This window comes from Anolis carolinensis, chromosome 5, assembly GCF_035594765.1.
Source record: "Anolis carolinensis isolate JA03-04 chromosome 5, rAnoCar3.1.pri, whole genome shotgun sequence".
NCBI lineage: Eukaryota > Metazoa > Chordata > Lepidosauria > Squamata > Dactyloidae > Anolis > Anolis carolinensis.
Window position 1 is genome coordinate 83,390,084 of NC_085845.1, and position 20,874 is coordinate 83,410,957.

Below are 20,874 nucleotides of genomic sequence, written 5' to 3' on the forward strand. Positions count from 1 at the left end.
CCCAACTACTACAACCCGAGAACTTTGCCACGCTCACAGTGGGGAACACCAAATCCACTCTCATTGATTCAACTCCCTCTACTCCAGGGCCCCTCTGTGCTCAAGAAATCAGGGCTAGTCAGCAAGCAGATGCCTGGGCGCAGGACCAACTTCGTCAAGGACTGCATTTTCCCTTTTCGCTTAAGGATGGACTGCTTTGCTATAGAAATCATGTTTATATCCCACCAGGACCGGGCAGGGAAAAAGCACTTCGTCTGTGTCATGACTGCAAGCCAGCAGGGCATTTCGGACTATTTAAAACCATGCATTTGATCCTAAGAGATTTCTGGTGGCCCAAGATCCGTAAGGATGTGGAAAAATATGTCAACACCTGCCCAGTATGCCAGCGCTCCAAGACAAGAAGGGAGAAGCCCTCAGGGCTTTTACACCCCCTTCCTACCCCATCTCGCCCATGGGAAATAATTTCTGCGGATTTTATCACTGACTTACCACCTTCCTGTGAATTTACCACGATCCTAGTGGTGGTGGACCTTTTCACCAAGTTAACCCATTTCATTCCCTGTGAAGGCCTTCCCACGGCCAAAGAGACTGCAGATCTATTCCTCCAACATGTTTTCAGATTACATGGATTGCCCAAGAGTTTGATCACAGACCGTGGATCCCAATTCACCTCTCGTTTCTGGAAGGCACTACAAAAACTATTGGGCATAGACTCTCGTTTATCTTCCGCTCATCATCCCCAAACAGATGGGCAAACGGAGCGCACTAATGCCACTTTGGAACAGTACCTTCGCTGTTATGTAAACTACCAACAGGACAATTGGGCTTCTCTGTTACCACTGTCGGAGTTTGCCTACAACAATGGAGTCCAGGCTTCTACAAAAGAAACTCCGTTCTTTGCAAACTACGGTTTCCATCCACGTTTCTTTCCCCCTGTCATTGAAACTTCAGAAGTTCCCGCAGCAGAGGATTGGCTGCAGGAACTCACAGCGGTGCAACAACTTTTGCTCCAGCAACTGAACCAAGCCAAGGAGGACTATAAACGTCACGCGGACAAACATCGCCAGCCGGGCCCCGAAATCAAGGTAGGAGATCGGGTTTTTCTGTCCACTCGCTTTCTGCCCTCCCATCGCCCTTGCCGGAAGTTAGATGCCCGTTTCATTGGCCCCTATCCAGTGGTGGCGCAATTAAACCCCGTGACTTTCAAACTCCAACTTCCGCGTTCAATGCGCATTCACCCAGTGTTTCACCGCTCCCTGCTCCTTCCGGCGGATGGTGTGCGGCCAGATGTAAACCGGCCGGCCCCCGTCCCTGTTTTGGTGGATGGGGAGGACGAGTTCGAGGTTCAGGACATTTTGGATTCTCGCTTTCACCGCCGCCGCCTGCAATATCTCATTGACTGGGTGGGTTTTGGCCCTGAGGAACGCTCTTGGGAAGACGCCTCCACAGTCCATGCTCCTGATCTAACCCGTCGCTTTCATCATACCTATCCCGCCAAGCCACGACCTCGCGCCTCGGGGAGAGAGTCCCGGTTTGGGAGGGGGCTTGAGGAGGGGGATAGTGTGATGACTCATGGGCCTTGTAGTCCTGCTCATGACATTGTGATGCCTGATGAAGAAGAAAACTTGGGTTTTTTACCTTCCCAGTCAGAACTGGAATCTTCCCAGCCAGGTTCTTCCCAGCCAGATCTGGGAACCTTGCACCTGCAAGAGAGTTGTGTTCCAGAAGTATGTCAAACAAACCCTGAGCCTACATCTCCTGTGTTTTCTCGCCATGAGTTTTGTAAACAACAGAGAGGTTTGGAAGCGGCCTCGCGCAGGAGTGCTAGAATAGCTGCTAAGAATTTAGCCAATTAAGCCTGCTTTCCGTGAGAATCTTTAAGGAGTCAAACATCTGGTCTCAGAGATTAGCTTTGTTTCTGGTTCCCAGAGAACTGCTCTCGGCGGGAAAGTTAGACTCTATATAGGTGTTTTAACCGCGAAGTAACTTCGCGGAGTCAATTCGTCAGCCTCCGGAGCGAGTTGTGTCTGGACAGCGCGCTCCGTTCCAAGCCTCGTTCCTGTTCAAGCCTTGTCCTTGTTCTCAAGCCTTCGCTCCTGCTTCCCAGCCTTGTTTACCTTCGGACCTTGCCTCGCCTTCCAGGACTAAACCTTGCCTTGTTTCACGGATTTTACCAAGTAAATCCACGGACCTTGTTCTTGTTCCTCGTTACCTTGTGTCACGATTCAAGCCTTGTTTTCAAGTATCAAGTTAATTCCTAGCCTTGCTCAAGTTCATGGACTAAAGGACCTCGTCATCTCCCCTCACCTTGCCTGGCAAGGTGAGTGTTTCGGTTACTGGATTACAACTTTGGCCCTTAATATTGCATATTGGACATTGTTTCTTGGACTAATTTTGACCTTTCCTGAAAGGTCTGCTTCTGGACTAACTTTTACATTTGTTTTTACCAACTTTATATACTCCTTCAATAAAGATAGTAGATAGATTCTGGCCTCTGTGTATGGTTATTGGTGCCTTGCAGCCTGGGTCCTGACAAAAATACAACATGCCCCTAACTACAAGTACAATAATCCCAGTGCGAAATGAGATAAATTCAATACGTATTTACAGATAAATACTGAATTGTAGATCCAGACTGCATCTACAATGCGTTTAAATAAATTAAATTTTTGATTTGCATGAAAGGATTATTTTTCATATAACTCCTTTTCCCAGTGGTACAGGCATTGTTCTCAACGAAGTACATTAATGGGCAAAATGTCTGTAGTGTTACTGCTTATTATATAATATAGAAAAACGGTTATGAAATTATAGGGAATATTTGTCACTAGGCAACCATAGATGAAGCAATGATCTTAACTGCCTTTGTTTATTTTAAATTTCTTTTGTAGATTACATATTGTAGTTTGCAACATTCTAAAACAAAATGGAGAAAGAAGACAGAAGTTCTGGTGAACAGTGAGATGTTACAGGCATAGAATTACCTGTTCAGAAAGCAAGAAAGATCTGCATGGTTGTTGTTGAATGTCTTAAAAGCCCAGGAGAACCCCAAAATGCACCACCTGACTGTAAATACATATTGAATTTATCTCACTTAGCACTGGGATTGTTGTAGTTAGGACTGTAGGGCATGTTGTACCTTGAAGAAGTGTGAGGAAGATCTATGTGATCATCCCTGCTTTTATAGTTGCTGTTGTTTCTCTTTTCCCACTACCCCTTCCACATCTCCTCTAGCCTTATTTAAAATCTGTATGTTATCTAAAAGCTACTTACAAATATAAGTAGCATTGCAGTCCCTGTCCTGAGTCTCAATAAGGGAAGGAGAGAGAGGAACAGAATAGCAGTCCAGGCTATCATTCTTAGAATAACCAGCTGGATGGAAACAATTAATAACTTGGACCTGATGCTTAGATATTGAGCCGGGGTGTATGAACCTAAGCTATCAAAGTCCCACCCAGGGTCAGGTGCTGATTATTGGGGGGAAAGCTAGAAAAATCCCATGTAAAAGGAGAACCTTGTTTACATACTAGAGCAGCCTACTCTTGGTGCTCAGAAGCCAGCATTCTAGAGAACTGATCAACATATGTTCAGTAATCTGAAATAAAGCACTTCCTTTCTCAGGAGTCATTTTAGTGCCATTTCCCTTAATGGCCAGAATGTTTTCAATCAGCCCTGGAGTTCTTTGGAGGTGTTTCCTAGGGATATCTGTCTCCATGCTGTAGATCATCCTCTGACAAGGAATTTAGCAGGGGAATTGATTCCATCATGTTTCATGCGGGTGAAACATCAGGAGGGAATGCTTCTGGAACATGGCTATATAGCCTGGAAAATGCACAACAACCCAGTGGTTCCATCATGGTTTCTGGTTTAGAGATCTTTAGCTAAACTGTAATGAAAGAAAACTGTACCAGGGAGGATTGGTTCCAGGGACCCAACGGTTACCAGAATCGATGGATGCTCATGTCCCTTGAGTTGTGGGCTGACAAACTAGGAGTGAGCAGTATTGCAAATCAGTGACTGGTGAACCACAGGCTCTGCAAAGCCAAAAGAGAGGCAGCATGCCACAGCTCTCCCTTAGCTTCACTGATGTTTTTAACCTTCAACATTGAAGAATAAATGTAGAACTTGTATATCTTCTCCCTCTGCCCCTATGTTCAGTGACTGAATGCCATGACTTTTTATCTTTCCTCTTCTCCCCTGTTACTTCAACAAAAGTGGCTCAGGCCCTTCAGAACCTTCCTTATTTTTGAGTATTTTCAATCAGCAGGTTGTTAAATCATTGAATGCAGAACCCATGGATATGGGGACCTAGCTGTTAATGCAATTAATTAAAAGTGGCTGGAAAGATGTTTCTATTTCTCTTCCATTGGCTATGCCATAAGAAGAGAGGGGAAGAGAGTAGGCATATGCATGAAATAGCGAACTAGATGTGGGCAAGGACTATCCTTCAGATCTGGATGAACAACTTCTTGCATCCTTCACCAGATAACGCTGGAAGGGATGATTAAAATTGCAGTTCCAAGAAGCAAGTTATTGTTTATATCCATGAAGTTGAATTGTGATTTAAATACAATCCAGAACCAATCTATTATTTTCTCCATAAGTCATTTTGACAGATAAAAAAGTTGGCTTTAAGTACTGTATGTTTGATGGATAGATTGATTCTGTTTTAGGGGACTGAATATATGCTTTACTATACTAGCTTTATATTCAGGAATTTTTTTAAACCAGGATATTTTTACCGAATAATATAACTGCTTTAAAATATTAATTTAAATTAACGTGTTTACTGTCTATCCTTGTACCCTTATGTTTAATAATCTAGTTTGATGAAGATTAAGCTAACGTATATTTTGCTGGTTTATGGTACTGTGCAAACAGAATTAGTTCTTCCTGGCTTTTTTTGCAGTTGAGTTTTTTTTTAATTTAGATTTGTTTTTTAAAATAATTTTTATTACATTTTTATTCATTTTGTTACCAAAAAACCATCTCCACAATTCATGTAGTTATTTCTTCTCCTTTTCCCCATTGTGCTACCATCTCCGGAGTCCTTTTCTTTATTATCCCACCAGAACCTCATTTCTTCTGGTGGGGGCTGGTTCCCATCTTCTTTCTTTAATGCTTCTTCAATAAATTTTTTCAATAATTTTTTCCATATACTTTCAAAATCATTATTCTTCCATAGGCCTTTTGAAACCTTTAGATTACATGTTAATTAAATTTAGATTTGAAATGAGCAAAAAGGGAAAGTTTCAGGCCCATTCGTGCTTCTGTTGTAAGCCGCCCTGAATCCCCTGAGGGGTGAGAAGGGCGGGATAGAAATGATGTAATAAATAAATAATAAATTCTGGCAAGGTCCAAATAAAAATCTCAGTGGCTTGAATAGAGCAGAATTGCAGCCTTTATTCTATAGTGCTTTCTCACTGTGTATCTCTGACTAAATATCCTTCCATCCCTGCAGGGTAGCTCGTATTTAACAAACTTCAGTTGTGTATTTTTATGATAGCCTATGTTAGATGTTATTAAGCCACAAGCTGACCTGTAAAGTGATCAAGTATTCTAAGCCCCTAAAATGTGTGCAGGGTTTCCACAGCTGGTACTTAAAACTGTATAATAATGTTAGCTGCCTTGAGTCCCCTCTGGGTGAAAGGCGGGGTATAAATAAAGTAAATATTACTACGACTAGTAGTAACAATAATATAGTGAGCATATTCTGAATCTGTGTTTCAAATCCAGGCTGCCTGTGACTTGCTTCGGAGAATAATACGCATCCTGTATCTCAGTAAGAGACTTCAAGGGCAGCTGCAGGGAGGAAGCAGAGAGATAACAAAAGCTGCTCAAAGCCTCAATGAGCTTGGTGAGTCTACTTGGTATTTCTTGGTCATTTTAACAGCATTATATTCATTAATTTGAAATGTTTTCCTTTCTTTACAAAAGTACATTTGCTGCCAGACTTGTAATGTCTCATTTGTTGCAAGAGTAATGGACAACATTACTGCTTTTTATGTATTTAGTATAACTCAAAACACACGTGGCAGTGGCTTTCTTAGCTTTCCAGAGGTACAAACTGAATTTTGGCTTTTCAGATGGCATATCATTTGGTTAGTTTTTATGTCAAAGATTTTTTGTCTGAAGGCAATGGTATTGCTTTTTATGCTCAAAAGATTTGAATTAGGTTGTGGCTGAAGTTTCAAGTGCTCTCTGTATATGCACCTAAAGTGGTCCAAAGGACCTGGATTGTTTTTTTTCTTTTTGGGGGTGGGGAGGGTTCCCTGCAGAGTTCCCAGTTCTCATTTATGGGATACAAGGGACCAGGTGCGGGGAGGGACTTCAAATCTTGCTGCAATTACAGAAATCATCTTAGTGCTCTTTAAACCTTACTTCACATTTTGAGTTTAGTAAGTAGGATAAACTGCTTTGTGGGTTCATCCAAAGGTAGTTCTTGTGAACAGAAAGAATCCTCTGTTTGTGTTGCTAAGTCTGCCTCATTTCTTGCATGCTCTGTACATCCCCCTAAACATTCCAGAGGATCTCCCCATCTTTAAGGATATTTTTAGGTTGTGCAAAACGTGGAAGTGTGGAGTAGTGGACAGGAAAGCACCACAGTATCTTGTACCTGGAAGTAACTTTTTAATGGTCAAGAAATAGCTTATTTCCCTGAAATGATCTCAGTGGACATTCGTATTGAAAAGCAAAATGGTGGCCTTACTGAGTTAGGGCAAGGTCATAATCGAGGATTATGTCTCTTGCAGTTGCCAAATGTTTTTAGATAGTCCACAGTGTAGACATGACAGTGGTTATTATTCCCTGATTGTCCTTAGGTTCTAGTTCTGCCCCTAAAAATGGAAGTTCTGTACTGCTTCTCAACATGGAAGTTTTGCTTTTTCCTTAAATCTGGCCAACAATTTTGTGTGAGGATGGGCTTTTATAAGCTGTCATGGTTCGAGAGAAAATGCATTAAGTTCATTGCAAATCCCCAGCTCCCCATGACTAAAGGGAGATTGCACTATCATTTTGGCTTCAATGCCTTGTAGTTTTCCTTACCCAAATGCTGATTTGTGAATATATGAGGAGTCTCTATGCCTAGGTCTCTAGGCTTATCTGAAGTAGATGTCCATGTGCAAGGGAAAGGTCTTGAAGGGGGACATAGTACTGGGGTTCGGTAGCGTGCAGTTGTGTTCTCCTTTTATCCAGGAACGAGCAATTGTAGTTGAGGGCATTTTCTTTGCTCCTATGTTTTTTTTTGTGGCCTATACTGTCATAATTTTGGATGAAAATTGGCAAAAAATACAATTTAGATGTGACCAGAAATCAAAATCCAACTTCTAAGATGAGCTTTGGGGCCACTTTTGGCCCAATTTTGCCAGTTTAATTTTGTGGGCTGGGGAGTATTTGAAGGCTTCAAGTGATGTTATGAAGCTTTTTGCCTCATCCACCCTTTTATATTAAAGGTGTTGCAGGCTTTGTCCAGCTTTAGCCTGTGGGGGTGGGGGGTGGAGCAGAGGGGCACAAAATTGTTTTCACTTACTCGATTGCTGCCTTGATTACACTAAGCCTATTTTGTATATTCAATGCATAAAATAAAGCTCAAGTGCCTTCTGGTTTCTGTGTTTAAATGGATATAGGGTAAAACATGAGCTACTCAACAGGAACAAACTGTTGAAGCTATTCTTTGCAAGAACCCCAGTAGGAACTAGGCAATATGCTTGAATTTTTTAATGATCCATACTCTGCTTTCTGGATGTTTGTGCTGTTGACAGTGATTGGATTATCTTTTATGAGATCAAAACTACCCATTTACTAAACATTTGTTTGTAAGTTTTGGTGTTTTACTTTAGTTGAGGATGTCCTACTATGTATCCCCATAGAATTTTATAATACTATCCCACTCAAATGTCATATATCCCACTCCATAAAGCCTCAATGATATCAACTATAAACAAAAACAAGATAGTTACTCATCTGTCTGTACAACAAAATGTTCATTATAGTTTTGTTAAGTCATAGGAAATAACATTACGCATACCATATAATTAATGTAGCATTGTAAGAAAAATTAAGCTTATGTTACTGGCTGTTCAATGAACTGAAACTTCAGTTTTGCCTTTAATGTGCAGTGATTATCACATGAATAATATTTGCTGGCTTAGCTGGTATATTCTTTGTGCAGCTGACATTTGGATATGATTGGTATAATGACCTAAAGGGATTTAACTGTCAATTAATGAATTTGTTGTGGAGGCAACTGTTAGGTTTAAGCCTATAGAAAGACATTTAATAAGAAGCTATGTTGTTTGCATTTGTCTGTGAAACTGACAGACCCAATGGAGCACCGTTTTTTTTTTTTTTTTTTACCATTCTGGCAATGTCCGTATGAAAATAATTCCATGGTTCTTGAAAAAATGTAGAGATTTTGAAATCCTTTTAAAATGGGAGTCCTGAAATCTGTTATTTATGGTAATATATTGTGTGAGACTATATGTGTTAGAACCATAATAAAAATCCTAAGATTTATTAATAGAAAAGTATTGCCACCTTGATAAATATTGCTTATGCTGAATTCCAAAGCAGCATATGGATGTGTGTCCTCATACTTTAGCAGTTTCCTTTTGGAAATGATTTTATTGCCAGGAATAATGCTGGTTGTGTCTGCATGTTATTTTATCTTAATTTCTGCTTTAAGCATCCACCCACACTTCGTCAGATTCTCTCTGTTTGTGTGCATGTTTGTTTTAGTTTGCTGAGCTTATTGTTGGTTTTAAGTGGGAAGTCAATCAGTTTCTGTGGCATTTCCTTTGAATGGCAGCAATCTCTATGTCATTCTCTTAGCGACTCATTGGTCTGTGTTTTATCCATGAGCAGTTTTGGGCCAGTGCTGAATTACACGCTGGCTTCCAAGTGCCTTTTTTCTTACTCTGCAGGAATCTCAGATAAAGAAGTTCTTGAAAAACCCTTCAAGCTGAAGTTCAAAGTCTGAGCCAAAGTGTTTTAGTCCAACATGCTTATTATATGACTAACAACTAAATTGGCTTTATAGCCCCCAAGTGACATAAAAATTAACAAAGATTTAGCGATGAGGAGCAGGGCAGTAAGACTGTGCTTCCTCTAGCATGTTGTTGCCATCCAAGAATAAAATGAGGTACAGGAAGTTCTAAAACTTGGTTTCGGAGCCCTACTAATATCTAGATTCCAACAGTGAGTCTTTAAATTGAAACTGAATAGGAGGCCTCCCGCTCAGAAGGTTCTGCTGATTTTCCTTCTTTTTTGTTTTTTGTTAAAGGCCTATAGACATTTGTATAAAAACCAAGAACCATCTTGAAAAATAACAACCTACAGGTTATTATATGTACTTGTGTGTAATTAAAAAATATGCTGAAAATCACTGAAAACCTGGATGCAACTCCAGACAAATCCCTTTCATCACTGCTGGTGTTTCTTTGCTCACTACTTCTGCTGGATCCCTGTGCTTCAGGTGGAAATGTGACTGTTTTCTTGTTTTTGGCTTGCCTTCTCTGGTCCTTCCACCCCCAGCTTGGTTGCCCTCCAGAAAAGGTGGGAAGAAGGAGGCAAGTGGGCCAGCTGTGGATAACCAAGGGTGGCTGGCCATCCTTCAGTGTTTCTTTTACCTTAACTTGTGTGTGTGTGTGTGTGCGCATGCATAAAGAAACACCCATCCTTTTCTCTGAGTAAAGTGGGAAAATGCCTCTATGAATTGTTTGGGCACAGAAGAGGCAGCAATGGCTAGCAGGGGCCCTTCACACTACCCACAATTCTAACTCTACAATTTCACTTTATTTTCCATGGTTATATCCTCTAAAATCCAAGGATTTGTAGTTTAGTGAAGCACCAGAACTCTCTGGTTGAGAATTGTAAGTGTCCTTCCCTAAACAGCAACTCCCAGGATTCCAGAACTACGCACAGTGGTTAAATGGAACAAGAGTGCTATAATTGTGTAGTATGAATGTACCCCAGGAAGAACTCGATATATACTCCATATAATTGATTAATGCATGACAGTCATACTAATCCAAATAAAAATGTACAGGTTTTTAACAAAGTAAAAACTGGCGGAAAAAGGAACTCAAGGTTTGCAAAGGAGAATTAAAGGTTCCACAATTTAGTAAGAGAAAAAGTGTGTCATCTTCAATCATAAACACACACAAGCACATTTGGTATCTTTCTTGGTTTAAATATAGTTGTTTGCTAGTGTCTTTCAGGCCTGAGTATAACTTTGTTTCTTTCAAGGTAGTCTGCTTAACAGCTAGTCCTCCACTATATACAGGATATATTGTGCTATAAATAGCATATACACTGTGGCCGTTGTCAGTATTGTTAGTTTTCCTATTCTAAAGTCATCAATACCCATTATTATATTTCCTGGATTAAGACCAGAGATTTCATGCCTTAATCTTGACATTAATTCCTGTTTTATGCTGCAGTTTTTTAAGCGTTTATAATGAAGTTAGGTGGATATGATTCTTTGGCTGCAAGCCCTATGTGGCTTGCCACAAGTCCTTGTCTGCTTCTTAATTTTGTACACTAAATGATCTTATTGACTTTCTCTGGCCAGGCTCCAAGGAGCTACTTTAGAGGTGCCCAAAGGCTTGGCCATATGCCATGAGACTTTTGAATTTGTTTTATTATTATTACTGTTGGAGAAGAACGTCATCGTTACATCACAGTCTGTTTTGGAAAGGCTGTTAGGTTTTTTTTTACTTAACAATTTTCCATATGGATTGGGTGAGTCACTTTTGCACAAAGAGAATCCTAAAGATCCCTTGACTGTGAAATTGACCTCTGTTTTGAGCTTGTTCTTTCCAAAATGCTCAACATCTTCAAACACAGCCCCAATTATAATAACAATCAACCGTAATGTTGGACCATGCAGTATATAAAGATAAGATAATGTATGGAAACTGCTTTGAAAACTCTTACTTGCTAAACACACACATTTCCACACTTATAACTCCGAGTTTTTGAAGCACTTCATAAACATTATGTAATCTTTATAACAGGGGTCCCCAAACTAAGGCCCGGGGGCCAGATGCGGCCCTCCAAGGTCATTTACCTGGCCCCCGCCCTCAGTTTTATAATACAATATATTGTATATACATATAATATCGATAATAATATTATAATGTAATACAATATAACACTAATAATAATACCATATAATAATATTAATTATATATTCTATATTACATATAATATTACTAATAATATTACAATATAGTGGTATAGTTCAATATAGTAATATATAATGCTAATACAATATAACACTAATAATAATACCATATAATAATATTAATTATATATTCTATATTACATATAATATTACTAATAATATTACAGTATAGTGGTATAGTTCAATGTAGTAATATATAATACTAATATTGTGCTATGCTAATAATATAATATATTGTATGTACATATAATTTGTAAGCCACTCTGAGTCCCCTTTGGGGTGAGAAGGGTGTGATATAAATGTAGTAAATAAATGCAGTAAATAAATAATAAATAAATTTTAGACTTAGGCTCACCCAAAGTCTGAAATGACTTGAAGGCACACAACAACAACAACAACAACAACAACAACAACAACAACAACCCTAATTAACTTGACTATCTCATTGGCCAGAAGCAGGACCACACTTCCCATTGAAATCCTGATAAATGTATGTTGGTTAAAATTGTTTTTATTTTTAAATATTGTATTGTTCTTTCATTGTTGTTGTTGTTGTTGTTTTTGCACTACAAATAAGACATATGCAGTGTGCATCGGAATTTGTTTGTATTTTTTTCAAATGATAATCCGGCCCCTCAACAGTCTGAAGGATTGTGGACCGGCCCTCGGCTTAAAAAGTTTGAGGACCCCTGCTTTATAACATTGTAAAGCAGGTGGATACTTGGTTGCAGTGTTCCAGTTATTTGTGATTTATGGCAACCCTAATGTAACCTCAAGCAAAGGTGATGGTTACTATTTGGGTGGAAGACTGCCAATGAATAGCAGGTTGCTGTAGGCTACATTTTAGAGGAAGGAACTGGCAAAGTCCTTTATGAGTATTCCATACCTAAGAAAGCGTATGAAATTTATGAGATCACCATAGGGCTGAATAGGCACCTAACTTACATAATCCACTAACTGAAAATGTGAGTGATGAATTTTAACCAGGGATTCTCTGGCTTTCAATAATCACAATAAACAACACTTACAAATAAGGCTAATAAGTGTATATGTGATGCAAACTGTTCCTGGAATTTCAGGTGCTAAACAAATGTCTTATGCAAGACACGGATCTCCTTCTTTGGTGTTTTTAGAATCCTTGAAAACATGGAAGGAAATTCCTGAGCTGCGTGGAAAACTGCATAACCTCGATGGTAATAGCACATATCTTGCCCAACAAGAATTTTCTATTAGTTGCCTTAAGATTATTGAAAGCTGCCAATGTTGGATCATAATACCTGTGCACCCATGTATGCATTAAACCACGTAAAATTCACAAGCACATTACGACAAATTAAATCTTTCAAACTCAAGCTAATGAGAGAGAAAATATTTTATTTTTCTTTGCTTTTCAGAAAGCCAAAATAGTTGGCTTCAAGTAAGATAGTGCCAGTGTAACATACTAATTCATTTCCAATGAAAAGAAATAATATTGAACACTTGACATACCAGCTGCCCATATAACTCTAAAATTTAGCCTATATGTCTTTTATAAAAGTCATTATATATGTGAATCTACTCAAAATGTAATTATAAAATCTGAAGAGAAGGTAGTGTACATTTGTGTGGATTTATTTGGTATCTATCTAATTTTCCTTGAAAAGTAGTTTTATCTCTACTAAACAGCTATTATCTGCTTGCTAATTACTCAGTTTTACAAAAACAAGTGAGGTCTGTTTTTGTCAGAATTGGCCTTTATCTTTCATGGTTGCTTCACATCAATGTTAATGCTTATCTTCTGCTTTCATTGGAGTAGAGTTTATTCCAGATTATGAAGAGCTCGATCACATTTTAAAAATGAAATATAACAAGCAATTATTTACATAGTTGGAATGTCTCAATTGAAGTGTTTATATTGTTCTGATTACAAAAACCTTTTTGCTTGTCAGTGGCATAACAATATATAATGTATTGGATTAAAATGACATTAGATTTAAATGAAGGAAGTTACCCGAGTATATGTTGTTTTCTCAGCTATGTGGGGTGTTTAAATATGGTTTATAGGATGTTTCACAACTGAGGTAATTTGTTACTTTCATGTTCCCTGTTCTCTCTAGGAGAGCTAATATCTCACTAACAAATGAATCCTTTGTGAATTTTTCTATCACTAATATTGAATTAAAACTGCAGATGGCATTCTAGGCTGGTTTTGGGTTTATTTTTCTCTCCAGTCATCCCAAAACAGTGTTTGATCTGTTTCCTTTTCTGTGCTTGACTGCTGAAAAGTCCATTTTCACACTGGAGAGTGTCAAAGGGTTTGAAAGGAGGGTTGTTATAAATGTTCCTTAAGGTGTGGATGGCTGTGTTTAACCACACATAGCAGCCGAATGGCTCTGTGGGGAATGTAGAAGGTAGCATTGAGCCACAATGCTTTTGATGTATTTAAAGAGGGTCTGTAGTGAATGATTGAATTTAGTTTGTTAGCTAACTGCATTGATCCTAGTGACACATTCTTAGAAATTAATCTGCACAATTCATGTAATTGTCCTGACTAGGAAATAGATTCACAGTAATTGTAAGGTGCTACAAGGATTTAAGCTAAGGAGGGAACACTTCTCCATCCAACTGTATTAATGAATTTCTTTTCTCTTAAGAAACTCAACTCCAGATCTTTCAGACTACAATTTCTATCATCTCTCACTGTACACCATTCCACCTGGAGTTGGCAGGAGTCAGAGGTGAAAGGCTGTCATTGGTTTTCCTGGCATAGGTGTTATCGACTAGAATGATAAAAGCACATTATTTGCCAATATTATAGCTGATTTGGCAGCTGCTGCTCAGGAATCTTAAAGAGCATTACTGCTCTTAAGATGATAAGATTAGAAGAGTCAGAGCCAGGTCTTTCTTGCACCCATGAAACTCTGCTAATTAACTCCCTTGTTAATCTTAGGAGAGCAAGAGTTATCTTTCCCTTAGTTTTCCAAACTTTTAAAGCAGGGGGCCAGTCCACGGTACCTCATCCTGTTTGGGGGGGGGGGGGCAGACTATAGTTTGAAAAAAACATGAATGCATTCCCATTCAAACTGCATATGTCTTATTTGTAGTGCAAAAAAAAAAAACCATGAAAGAACAATACAATATATAAAAAGAACAGTTTTAATCAACATAAGTGTGCCAGTGTTTCAGTGGAAAATGTGGCCTGCTTTTAGCTGATGAGAGAGTCAAGTTAATTAGGACTGTTGTTGTGTGCCTTCAGTAATGACTTTAGATAGTGGCATATGCTGCCTCAGAGTCTGGTGGAGTCTCTTTCTCTGGAGGTTTTTCAACAGAGGTGACATGGCCATCTGATTATGGCAGTGTATGCTTATAGTTCCTGCCTGACTCTCCCCTTTTCTTCTCATGGGAGGAGTCGCAGTAAAGGGCAGCCTTTTTGGAAAATACGGGGCGGCAACACAGGATGAAGGCGGGACGGAGAAGGAATGGAGGGAGACCAGGCAGGCAGGCAGGTATTTGTCCTCCAGGGCCCACACTTCCCGGCCATGCAGCCACAGCAGCAATCAGGGAGCCTTCCTTTGCAAATAAATAAATAAAAAGTTGTGGGGGAAGAGAGAGAGAGAGAGAGAGAGAGAGAGAGAGAGAAGGAGCTACTAGGATGGGATGCCCAAAGCCGGAGCCACCTGAAGAGAAGGTGGCTCGTAATTAGAGTGAAGGGCCGCCATGTCTCTCTCTCTCCTCCTGAGGAGCCTGCCTTTTCCAGGGCCCTGATCCCCAAGAAGGAACGAACGGATGAACAAAGGAACAAGAAGGGAAGGAGGGAGGAAGGAAAGAAGCGAGGGAGGGAGGCCTGGAGAGAGAGGGCCAGTGGAAGACAATTTTGCACCACCTTGCTGCTCTCAGATACCAACCTAGTTATAACCTACAATGCTGCCAAGTTTTGTGTAGCAGCACTTAAAATCTGCCGACTGATGACTGGATCCAACAGTTAACAATCGTAACTACCAGCTAACTGAAATGTAAATCAGTTCTTCCTACCCCAGTCCCCTAGACTTGTGCCCTAAATGCTCCTATCCCTCCATCAATCTCCCTCCTTCTCCATCCTTTTTTAGTCTCTTCCCTTCTCTAAATAGTTTTGTGCCTTAGCCTTCAACATACCTTTGTTTTTTAGCCTTTTTAGATTTTAATGTACAATGCTTCTGTGCTGGTCTGTGACCATAATAAAGATTCTGATTTTGATTTGTCTTTAAACTGCAGTCCCTGGGCACAATTACCTGGCGGTAAGTCAGTCATGTTTATACTTCTGAACTGAAATGCCTGAGATAGTGCTATTCCTCAGAAATTTGCAACAGCCAGCCGAGCTTTGGAATATTCTGAAAATAATATTGTTGGGTAGTAAAATATTGCCTTTACACTATCAGGTTAAACCCATCCATCATGGAAGGACAGGAAATTTAAATTAAAGATGGTAGGGAGATAACTGAAGAGCGATCAGCTGTTTCCTTAATCTGACTGATAAGAAGAACAAGGACATGCTATCTGATGCAGGCATTGTTCCCTTTCACCCTGAGTGACTGCAGAATTGCTGAGGCAAAAGTAATGCTGAAATAAATTAATGATACAACAAACACAACACATTTATCAAACATTTAAAGAGACTGACGATTGAGAATGTTAGGTTTTTAAGTAATGTATCATCTAACGGCAGGTCTCTGACAATCTGTTAAAAATCCTAAAAGTGATACCTGTTTATAAAATGAAACTTAATGTTCTTTAAAAGTCAAAAGTATTTTTACCATTATAACTTGAAATACTATGTATCATCAAAATGTTATGTTTTTGCATGAGTTCGTGCACTACTGTCATCAGCTTCCTTCAGGTAAATCTATGTGGAGGGCAGGGTGATATGCATAAACTAAAATCCAAAAAGGACTTCTGATCTATCTGTGAAGTACATGAAGAGCCAATTCCCAAATTTAAGAAAACTTTTAAAAGTGATTTATGATTTGCTATATGAATACTAAGTAGAAGTGATTGCGTGCATACTATGGCAATTTAGAATCCATTGGTTGGATGTGGAAGATATCTTGGAGAAAGTGGTGTCCACCCTAGAACATAATTTTGGGTAGTATATTGTAGTATTTTTGAATGACTCTCCTGTGAACTAGATCTTTGCATGAGCATTTCTTCTTATGCTGTATTTCTGAGAGAGGGGGTCCTTATTTAAAGATCCATACTCAAAATCATGATTATAATTTTTTTTTAGAAAAGAGTAGCCAGAGCTACATCATTTTCCTTGCAGTTGTTATAGACAAGACTACAGTATCAAATTACCTTATAGTATCAAAGAAATTTACAGGAAGATAAGCCCAGATGATTCTGAACAGCTTGCTGTTTATAATGCACAGAAACCTAATTTAAACCATTATCTTTATTTGTGTGTGTGAATGTATATATGGCTTTGTATGTATGTATATTGTATTTAGAATAAACCATATATTTAAAGAAGTACTGAATTGTCACTACCCATCCTGAGCCTATTGATCATATTAGCTAGAAATATTACAATTCTTTTGTCAGCAGCATGCACCAATTTAATCCTTTTATATAGACCCTTTATTATTTTCATGAGCAAGGTGTGAATAGAGTTGAAAGGTTTCTGCTAAATGTAAATAAGATTGTATTAATTAGCATTTAAGAGCTGCCATTAGTGTACATTTAGAGAGAGTAACTCATATCTCTCATAAATTTTAATTTTAATACTGTTATATATATGTCAAGAGCTACTTCAGAAAATCGTCATTGCCCATCAGGCATGGGCACTCACTGCATGGAGAATTCAGTTTCCTGTGCTGAGTTTTTAAAAAAAATGTAATTTGGTATGAAGTATGAATTCCATTTATAGGTTTTGGATAGTAAGGTAAAGTAAGAAGCTTCATGGAAGAAGAATTTCCTCTCCATCCCTCTTTGCATTATGAAAAGCTTCACAGAAGTATTGGAGTCCTATTTCAACATTGTTAGTTGTGGAGGGAGACAGGGAGGAATTGCTGGCTGAGGACGGTATCACTCAAAAATAGTCAGACAAATGCTCAGTTCTGGGTAAATTTTCACCAACAACTAATCGTGTCCTCCATCCCATTGAGTTTGGGAGGGCCACTGACATGGTTTAATTACTTTTTGGAAGACATGTTTGCTCTTTGGGTCCTAGGTGGGAGGAGGAGGAGGAGGAGGAAAAGAAGCTTCCCTTTCACAAAGTTCCTTAACATATCTTAGGATTCAAGGTATAAAGTCTTAAGTTGCATTGTTTCTGTACAGTTGTAGTTTTTCAAAAATTAATATAATATCTTTCTGAAACAGTACACATCGTTAGTTAACAATGGTATCACTGGAAAGGACTGTCTACCAGAAAGGTCTAACATATTAAACTACCTACTGTTGCATATATACCCTGTGGACTGATTGTGATGCATTTCCTATTTTAGCTTGCTGCAGTAACCTCTTAAACATATATCGGATTATATGTTTCATTTTGAATAGAATAAATAAATGCTTTGTATGCAGCCTTTGTGGACCAGTGCTGTGAATGCTATCTAGTCTTTAAAATGAACACATATATCTGTAATATATATACAGACATGTCTGTTGCTTTAAGAAATGACTTGAATCTCATGCAAGTCATATGGATTTAAGTATTCAAACTTGACAATGATTTTAATACCATCTGTTTTTAGAATGGGCTACGAAGAAGATTTAAAGTAATGAGAGTTACCCTGATATGTAGCCTTTAATCTGATATCTGGTGCTACCTGTATTTACTCACATATTGTGTGCCATCGGATGTAATATGCGCCTCAAGTTTGAAGGTGCACATTATAAAAATCAAATTTGCCCTTGAATGTAACATACCTAACAGTGCAAGTATAGTACGTCATGGAGTCAGGCAGCATGAATGAGGCCATATGGGAAGCCACACCCCTTAGTCAGGTCAGCCTTGCACGATTTCCAGTTGACCTCATTCAAGGGGCCTTCAAAACCTTGGGGGGGGGGGCAGGTGAGAGACCCTGAAGACCTTCTGGGAGGCAGAATCCACAGCTAAGCAGCAGGACTAATTGGGTCACTAGCCGAGCGCTCCTCCTCCTTCTCTGGGTGCCACAGAGTCCTGAGGTTGCCTCCACCACCGGGAACAGCATCTTTGTGCCCCATGCGTCCCTGCTCAGCCTCCAAAGTTCCAAGTTTCTCTGGGCCTTTTCACGCAGGGGGGTTTATGTGCACAATTGCAATGCACCATCAAATCTAATGCACACCTCAAGTTTGGCAATATAATTTAGCCAAAAAAGGTGAGCATTAGACTCGAGTAAATATGGAATTTTATTAACCTAGTGGAATTACTGTTTTATTTGCCAAGTAAAGTCTTATTTCTAAACAATATATTTGAGCCCTACTTGCCCCCATCCTGGCTAGATAATTTAATCTTATAAATGCAATGTGTTCTTAAAAAACATAATACTCAGATGCATTGCCTCCTATTTCTGACTTCATGCTAGCATTGGAACTTGCCTAGCAAATATCATTAATAATATTTTTGTGTTATTGCTTAGCAATTGTCTTTTTAGCTGGACACCTTGCCACATATGCAGTGGAGAGCTTCATAGGTCGTTCTGCACATGTTGTGATGAATGAAGCCAAACATGGCATATCAACCAAATGAGGTTTGTCAGAGCTTTGAGGACTGACAAGAAATTCCCCAAACACTGAACAGCCTGAGACTTATCATTTCATTGTTAGCTTCAAATTGTGCTGATGTTATTTTGGCACTTGAACTTTGTTGAGGAAGACATCATGTTTTCATGCTGAAATTTGGATAGAATTCAAATGGCTGCATAAAGGCTTACATTATGATGTCTCTACTGCATGGAAAAGTGATTGTTTGCAACTGACTGGTTACTGTCCTTTTGCATAGCATCTAGGGAAGCAGAACAGAGGTAAAGCTGGGCCTAAGCAAGCAGGTGGAGGCTACTATGTGATCAAACAATCCTGTCCCTTTGACTTTATGGAGTATAAACAAGGAAGCTTTTAAGCAGAGATATTGCATGATTCCCAGCATCTGCATTCAGTCATACTGCCCTGTAAAGCAAATGAAAGTACCGTAACTGTGTAGGTTTGTGCATTGTGCATCTCCCTTCCTATGAGCTATGACATTAGTATGGCTTTTCTCAAACTGAAGGAGAATCCTTCTCATGAAAACAAAGGATCCGGTTTTTCATCTCTTTCTTGAGAGACCCTTTGAAACCCATTAGCAAATCTGCTCTACAACTGTAGAGTCTTACATGAAAATACATGGCATAGAGCATGTGGCGTAATCTGAGGCACTTTTTCACATTAATATTCTTTTCAAGCTCTCAAAGTGGTCACCTGTCAAGCTCTAAATCTTCGATGGAATGTCACTTTGGGCTTACATCACTTCATTGATATCATAGAAGGTCTAACAACCCTTGTTCTGACTTTTTCACAATTCAAAACTGGATTACAGGATTGCTTTTGGATTACATTTTGAAGTTTTTAAAGAGTTTTTTGAATTTGCTTTAAAAGAGTCTTATTTTTGTGTTTTTATTTGTTCATCACATTGGGAGCCCTTTCATGTAAGTTGAAGAAAAGACTCCATCACCGTCACATGGCATCTTTACCAACCTCCAGATGAACGGCCCAAAAGGCTCTCAGTGACATTTCTGTGTCTTCAAGCTGCCTTTTGAATTATTGTGACCTCATGAATTTGATAAGGTTTTCTACACTCATCTTAAAACTCAAATGTAAAGTGAGTGAAGAGAAAACTTGATAAAAATGTCCTTGAGAATAGAAAGTATCCTCTTTTGATGTTCCTGAAAAACACTGGTGATCTTGTGTTGTTGAAGGCGTTCATGGCCGGAATCACTGGATTGTTGTGCATTTTCTGGGCTGTATGGCCATGTTTCAGAAGCATTTTCTCTTGACGTTTCACCCACATCTGTGGCAGGCATCCTCAGAGGTTGTGAGTTACATGGATATCAATATACCTCACAACCTCTGAGGATGCCTGCCACAGATGTGGGCAAAACGTCAGGAGAGAATGCCTCTGGGACATGGCCATACAGCCTGGAAAATGCACAACAACCCACTGGTGATCTTGATCAGATCTTCCCATTTATGAATTTGGATGAATCTAAACTCTAGTTGTAATATTGCCACCTCCAAATATTTTCTCTGGATCTGAAAACATTAGGTGCTCTAAAGTGGTATTACAAAGTGACACATGTTGGGTCAGTTTGAGTCCTGCAGGTATTGATACTAGTTTCACTGTCATATTCTACTTGAACTGAATGAAAGTGAGCTTTTATCATAGAAGTAACTTACAAAAGAGTAACAGTTCTATAATTTGTTTAAATTTTTTACAATTTATGTAAAATATTTCCATTTCATTGTCCATTTTGTGGGGTATTTTAGTGCAAGAAGGAGCTGGTATGAACAGAATGCTAAAGATAAATGTTAGAATTCTCTCCTCTCAATTTAGCGTGAAGGTGTAGGTAATATTATAAAGGAGAACTGTTGTTCATTATTGTTCCAGTGAAGTGTTGCACAACCTGTGGCCCTTCAGGGGTTTGGGATTCTAACTCCCAGAAGCCCAAGCCAACTTGTCTAATGGTCAGGAATTCTGGGAGCTGAAATCCAAAACTCCAGGAAGG

The 20,874-nt window shown here is 39.1% G+C and overlaps 1 protein-coding gene across 2 annotated transcripts in view; it reads left to right on the forward strand.

The window, feature by feature from the left end:
* cog5 (component of oligomeric golgi complex 5) overlaps positions 1–20,874 on the forward strand; it is a 244,452-nt gene that overhangs the window by 30,887 nt on the left and 192,691 nt on the right. For both annotated transcript variants that reach the window (XM_008111582.3, XM_008111583.3), the window contains exon 6: positions 5,737–5,857. In XM_008111582.3, coding sequence (XP_008109789.2) covers positions 5,737–5,857 — 121 coding nt within the window. The remainder of the gene's footprint in view (positions 1–5,736; positions 5,858–20,874) is intronic.